Consider the following 6,910-nt stretch of genomic DNA (forward strand, 5'->3'; position numbering starts at 1 on the left):
ATCGCCAACCGTGCCCCATGATGTATATCCGTCCACAGCACAGGCTCCTCCTGGGCGAAAGCTTGCGATTTCAACACTCGGAGCTTGCAGTTAAAATGCTCCCAAAGTTGCCAAGGTTTCAAGTCTTCCAACCGTTCTGCCGGTGCGTAAGTAGCATGTTTGCTCCATGGAATATCATGTGTTTCCAGCAGCATATAGAGAATGAACGGGCATTGGAGTTGGGTTCCATCGAGTCGGATCAACCCGCACGAGATAACTTGATCAAGCGTTAGATTTCCGAAAAGCGAATTTCCATCGACCCTCCGACGAGAAATCACCGCAAGAAATGCTTGCTTCATACTCTGCATCGGGGCAACAATCGCAGGGTACGCTTGTCGAATGGCAGCCAGCACATTGTGCATCACCGGAATGAATTCAAAAGCTTGCCCCTGATTTTGCAGCATCACGTTGAACAATTCTTCCAATGCTCTGCCATGCCCGCCCATGTCATCCACCAATAGCTGCGTCAAAGCTCCATTGCCATAGTCGAATGTATCAAATACGTCTCTTCCATCGATCTTCGGGCGCTTCAATGATGTCGTCTGCAGCATCTCTCTCCATTGTGGCGAAGCGGCCAGAAATTCATCCACTGGCTGGGAAATAGTCGCCGCGCAGATCACAATCAGCCAGCACTTGGAGGCATTGACGAGGTCACACAGCGACGCAAACGCCGTATAAAACTCTGAATGCTTGCTTCCTGGTTCATGCTGAAGCTTTTGCAAGCTATCGACACAGAGAATCACGCACATTCGGTTCGAATCCGTTTCGGTGATTGCCGACAATTTCGTCAGTACTTCTGCAGAAAACACCTGATTAACTGGGTTCGCATTAAACATCGTCCAATCCGACTCCTGCAGCTGGTATAGCATTCGAGTTCCAATCATTTTTCTCGGATCGGATATGCCATAGTTGTCGGTTGTTCCATTTTCAAACGTAATCTTGAAATTGTAGGCTGTCTGCAAGAGCTGCTTCATCGCTGGATCGCCTTGTGTCTCATCACGAAAGATTCGCTGCTGCAAGATTTTCGGAAATTCGTCAAGCAATCTCGACTTTACAGTGCCGGGGCCATCTAAGCACACGAATAGCGGATGAGTTCGCTTGTCCGTCTTTCCATCTCTCCAAGCTTCATAATGACAGCCTATGGCGGATGCTAGGTTGCCGAGATCCAATGAATTCTGGAAATCCCAATTCGCACCAGTCGTTGCCACCAACGACTTTGGCTCCTTCCAAAAGAACGACTGCTGCGATAACGCTGGCACCACCGCCGCTTCAGTCGGAACCACAGCCAGCACGTGGATTTGCCCTTCGTTCGGCTGAAACTTCTCTCCAAAGTATCGGTCGTTCTTGATCCATAACGATGGATCCATCTTATCGAAGCCTTGAGGGTTTCCATGTTCATCGAGCGTCACAGCCGCAGCGCCATCACTATTCAGCCACGCGCCGCCTTTCTTGGCCAAGAACAGCTGAAGCTTGCTGTTGGGGTGGCCAAACTGTGGGTGGTCTCGGATCATGTTCCGTAAGTCATCAACCGTGTCGCTCTCATCAACCCGCACAGAGAACGCGCTTCCTGCCGCTCCAGCCAACGCACAGAAAAGCTTCACCATCTTTCCTTTTGTTTTGTGACTGAAGAAATCCTCTGTCACCTCACTTTCAGGGTTTTATTTGGAATGATGGCAAAAATAACCTCAACTGAGGTTGAAATCTCGGTTCGAAAACCGGTTTCAAGTAGGCTCCAAAAAAGTATCGGTATCGATCGATAGTACTGTAACAATTCGGACTTAAGGGACTGAAGTGTGTCTTCGTCTTTCGGGACGACTATCGATACTTCAGCATGGCTCCAAAATGATACCGGTATCGATCAAGAGTACCCGTCTTACTCAATTGTGACAACCCGCTTACGCCCCGTTGCTGGCGGATCGTATATTGTCTGTGCTTCCTGCGGTGGACTACCAGTAGTTCGGTTTGTTGGGTAGCCCGTCTCAATGCAACTCACACACTCTGTAGGCCCCTCGTAAAGGTGCCGGGACTCTCGTCCCTATTTTATTTACTTCTCTCCTCAACTCTTGTGACTCTGGCCTGTTGTGACTAGCAGCCGCGAACTCGCTCTCGGTGGCGTGCTATCACTCACCTGACTCACCCTCTTAACTCTCGACCTATTGCCACGGTTCTTCTCTGGGCCTTCTTTCCCGGAATACACCGCTACTCAGTCTCACTCTTACGCTTCCGACTCGCCACGCGTCCGTAACTTATCGAGCGCCCACTCTCCGTGCTCCTGTCCTTCTAATCCACCCCCAGCACAACTCTGTCCACGCAAAGCACCGACGATTCGGGTCCCACTAAACCTCGCTTACTAAAGCCACTTGGATTACGCCTCTGGCGCCTACCCTACGGCTCGCAGCCACACAGTAACTCGGAGGGTCCTCTCCTCCTGGTCTCGTCGCCCGTCGCTGTCGTTGCCCCACGCGTCCACCAATGCACTGACGACTGATCGTCCGTCCAATCGCACCTCTTCTCTCTCTTCTCCTTCTCTCTTCTCGTGTTGGTCCTCTGACCGCTTCGTGCACCCTACTCACTACCTCGCACTTCTCCGTACTCGCAGTTACTTCGCCTCTGTGCTCGACCGCGCAAATCTCGAAGTGAGATTCAATCTGCTACTGCTCTCCTGCGCAAATCTCGAAGTCTCACCGCTCTCCGTCTTCTCGTCGCTTTTCCTCTGCACGTTGGGTTCGTGTTGCGATCTTTGGTCACTCCTGATTGGCTCGCAACTCTCACGCGTCGCTTCTGGATACAAGATCGCATTTGTGCGGTCTCCGCTCGCCACACCAACTGACGCCATGTAACCGCTCACTTCACTGACGTACCCAATACCTCCCACGTGCTCTCTACTGCTTGACTCCTCGGCAACCACCGTCAATGCCCTATTACACGTCTTCCCCAACCACAGAGTCTTCCACGACTCTGTCGCGACTAAACAACTCTTCGTACCGCTGAAGGGATACCCATCTTGGTCCGGCATCAACTTCTCGTCGTTCATTAAGCCCATCTGCCGATCGTGCTGGTCGCAACTCGTACTCAAGGACGTACTGTGCAGCTCTGTTCCTTCTCCTTCTACGTCGTAACTCCACCAAGACGCCACTCGACTGCTCTTCTGGCGCTTCGTCATCCACTGCGCTTCGGTCTCTTTTCTTACTTGATACTGCAACGCCTGCTTGTCCGGATGCTGGCGCTGCTCGTACAGCTTTCGCTGCCGCCGCTGCATCTCCCCCTTGCTTCTCGTCATCCTCGTCTGCTAGTTGGTCTTCAATATCCTCAGCCACTCGTCTAAGTAGTGTTGTAGGAAAGTGATAGGTCACTAGGATCGATACGTGAGCAATGTACCGCTCTTTTTCCTCCTCTGTGTCTTCTCTTTCGATCAGGAAATTGTCGTATCCTGCCGACTCAATAACTCGCATTGGCCCTATCCATTATTGTACCAATTTAGACGCTTTTGGTCCTCGTGGAGGCCGAAACATCCAAACCCGGTCTCCTGGTTTTATCGTCCGTTTCGTTCGAGTTTTCCTATTGTAGTATTTTGCCTGCCGTTGTTGCTCCTTCGTTCTTGCCCGCTCAGCACACTCACTACTGTGTTTCATCGCTGCCAACAGCTTCCTGTGATACGCTGTAAGCTCTCCTGCTTCCCGTACGTCCGTGCTGCGTAGTAATTCGTTCGGACTGCGAAGTCTTCTACCCATCATTTACTCGTTCGGTGACAGTTTGACTGTCGTGTGTTGTGCAGAGTTATATGCGTACGTCATGAAGTCGACCCAGGTGTCCCAGTCACGTTGGTCTTCACTGTTCAGGTATGTAGCGACTCCGTCTTTCCACGTGCGATGAAATCTCTTCACTAATCCAACCATCTGTGGTCTGTACGGCACGGGGTTGATCTGTTGCGCTTGTAGAAGTTCTATCAACTGCTCAATCACCAAGCCTGCTAGCTCTGGAGCTCCATCTGTCAACAGCTCACGAAATGGTCCAAACTTGGGTACTACTTGCTGCATAATAAACTTGGCCACATTTTCTGCCGTGTGTTGCTTCACTGTAGCTGCCACTGCGTACCGCGTCACATACTCGACTGCGGCTATGACATAACGGTGCCCTCCATCAGTCGTGGGTAGTGGACCTGCTACATCTAGCGCCCATCGATCTCCAACATCACCTCCGTTGATACTTCTGAGAGGCGGTATTACCTCACTTGGTCGTGCTTTCCTACTGCCGCATTCTTGACAGCTTCTCACCCACTTTTGTACCTCTCGCATTAAGTCAGGCCACCAATACACCTCTGCAATTCTTGCGTAAGTATGTGTTGCTCTAAGATGTCCAGCCCATACTGAGTCGTGACTCTCCTTAAATACAATTGCCCAGAGATCTGGAGGCATGATTACACGTCGACCCCTCGCTGTGTTGATCACTACCAATCCGAACCTTGTCTCCACCTTCATGCCGCGATGCTCACCCGTATTCAGCAGTCTTCGGATCAGTTTGCTTCTTTTCTGCGACTCCATGATCTCCGTATCGGTTAGTTGCAGTGTCTGCGCGCCCGTAGCCTTCCGCGTACTTGTACTTCGTAGCTTTATTCTTCGCTCTTCGCTCGTTGTTTGTACAGGTTTTGCTGCGACTGTCTGCTTTCCGTTACTACCACGCATGGATCCTGTTTGTTGCACCTCCTCTCTTCTTCTTTCCCCATCTCCAGCAGATACTGCTGTCGTCTTCTCCTTGGTCTTCCTGGTATTTAATGGTGATTCGCGTACCGGTCGTTCACTACTGTTCTCAACTCTCCGTTCTTTCGTTGGCTCTCTCCTTCGCGTCCTTACTGCCTCAGGTTCACTCACTGTTCCAGTTACTGGTAACTCCTGCGCAGCACCATCGTTGATTTCGGTTCCCGCAATTTCACCGTCACCATTGTTGCCTTCTCCATCCGTGGCCCTCATTATAATTCGTTGCGCTTCATCTGCTGTTGCGTCCTGCGCAATACCCGCCGTGTCACTCGCTTCCACAGCGTCCGCCACATCATTGGCATCACTTTGGCGTCTAGCTTCCTCAGCTCGTCGTGCTGCTGCACGGGTCACTGGCCCCATCGTATTCGTCTCTGTACTCTGCGGCACGGCAGTCGGTGTCGCTCGTATCGACGTACCGCCCGTAGACATCATGCTAGCACCGTAAGTCGCCCTTACACTGCTCGTTCCGTTCTTCTTGTCGACATCAGCTCCTGACACTACACTGCTCGTCTCCGTAGCGACTTGGCTCACATTTGCCGCTTTCTTCGTATTGCCGTATGCTGAGGTCGTCACTTCGACTTCGTCGTTCCCGCCGTCGTCATTGTCCGTCTTATCCTTCTGCTCTTCTGCAACTGGCAAAAACACGATATTTGAGATCGTTGTGGCATCTGCCACCCCTGCTGATTCTAACGGCGCTTCATCCGCTTGAACTTCCTCTGCTGCTCTGACTGGTCGATGCCTTGCCGCATCTGTCATGTGTGCCTCTGCACGTCGCCGCGATCGTCGTCTTCTTCCTACCGCCGCTAGCACCCTTTCAGCCACAGGCGCTCTCGAAAGCGCGTCAGCCACCACATTCGTGCTGCCAGGTCGGTACTGAACTTCAAAGTCGAATTCTTGTAGAGTGAGTGCCCAACGATGTAACTTGCCGGTCAGATTTGGACTGGTCATCAGCCATTTCAAAGCTGAATGATCTGTGATAATTGTAAACCGTCTTCCGTAGAGATAAGGTCGGAACAGTCTTATCGCCCATACCACCGCTAAGCACTCCAGTTCCGTGATACCATACTTGCTTTCCGCTACATTGTTCACCTTGCTTGCATACGCAACCGGCTGCCAGCCGTCTCCTCGGTCTTGCATAAGACACGCGCCAAGTCCCGTTTGGCTTGCATCTGTTGTTACTCTGAATGGTTGACTGAAGTCAGGATATAGGAGCAAGGGCCTTGTCGTAAGCATCTCCTTAACTCTCCCGAACGCTGATTCCTGTGCGTCACCCCATTCCCATTCCACATTCTTTCTCAGCAACTTAGTGATTGGGGCCATGAGAGTCCCAAACCCTTGCACAAACCTCCTGTAGTATCCCGCTAAGTGGACAAATCGCTTCGCCTCCACTGTATCTGTAGGTGTAGGAAACTCTTGTACAGCCGTCACTAGCCTCGGTAATGGTCGTACCCCGTCACAACTCAGCTGATGGCCCAAATATTCCATCGTTTTGGCCGCAAACTTGCACTTCTTTAGTTTGAGCGTCAATCCCGCAGCTGACAATCGCTCGAAGACACATGCCAACTCCAGCACATGTTGCTCTATCCCTCCACGTGTGAAAACCACTATGTCGTCCAAGTAAACTAAACATGTTAGCCACGTCAACCCACGCAGAACACCGTTCATCATTCGCTGAAATGTTGAAGGAGCATTCGTTAAGCCAAATGGCATACGAACAAACCTATACAGTCCTCTCTTAGTCGTGAAAGCCGTTTTGTCACGATCCTCCGGCGCAACTAAGATCTGCCAATACCCAGCTCGCAGGTCAAGAGTAGTGAAGAGTAATGCACCACCCAAGGCTTCTAACGTTTCGTCGATTCTTGGAAGAGGGTACACGTCTTTCTTAGTGACCCTATTGAGAGCCCGGTAATCCACACAGAACCTCACTTCGCCATCTTTCTTCCGGACGAGTACCACTGGAAACCCCCAAGCACCGTTCCCTTCTTCAATAACACCTGCACCCAGCATTTTATCCACGTTTTCTTCTACAACCGCGTCTTCCGTTTGCGCCTGACGCCTTCTCTTCAGCATAATCGGAGCAGAGTCCCCCGTGTCAATGTGATGGTACATCTCTAATG

General features: G+C 51.3%; 2 protein-coding genes across 2 annotated transcripts; both read right to left on the bottom strand.

Moving 5' to 3' along the window:
• On the bottom strand, positions 1 to 1,643 carry PITG_04799 (Crinkler (CRN) family protein; the record flags this gene model as incomplete). Its single annotated transcript, XM_002905466.1, has 1 exon — positions 1 to 1,643. A coding segment is annotated over one exon (1,643 nt), but the record flags the coding sequence as incomplete, so codon positions are not given.
• Positions 1,644 to 2,119: 476 nt separating this feature from the next.
• Positions 2,120 to 3,319, bottom strand: PITG_04800 (uncharacterized protein; the record flags this gene model as incomplete). Its single annotated transcript, XM_002905467.1, has 1 exon — positions 2,120 to 3,319. The coding sequence occupies one exon, from the start codon at positions 3,317 to 3,319 to the stop codon at positions 2,639 to 2,641; it is 681 nt and encodes a 226-aa protein (XP_002905513.1).
• Positions 3,320 to 6,910: the final 3,591 nt, after the last annotated feature.

This window comes from Phytophthora infestans, genomic scaffold (assembly GCF_000142945.1).
Source record: "Phytophthora infestans T30-4 supercont1.6 genomic scaffold, whole genome shotgun sequence".
Lineage (NCBI taxonomy): Eukaryota > Oomycota > Peronosporomycetes > Peronosporales > Peronosporaceae > Phytophthora > Phytophthora infestans.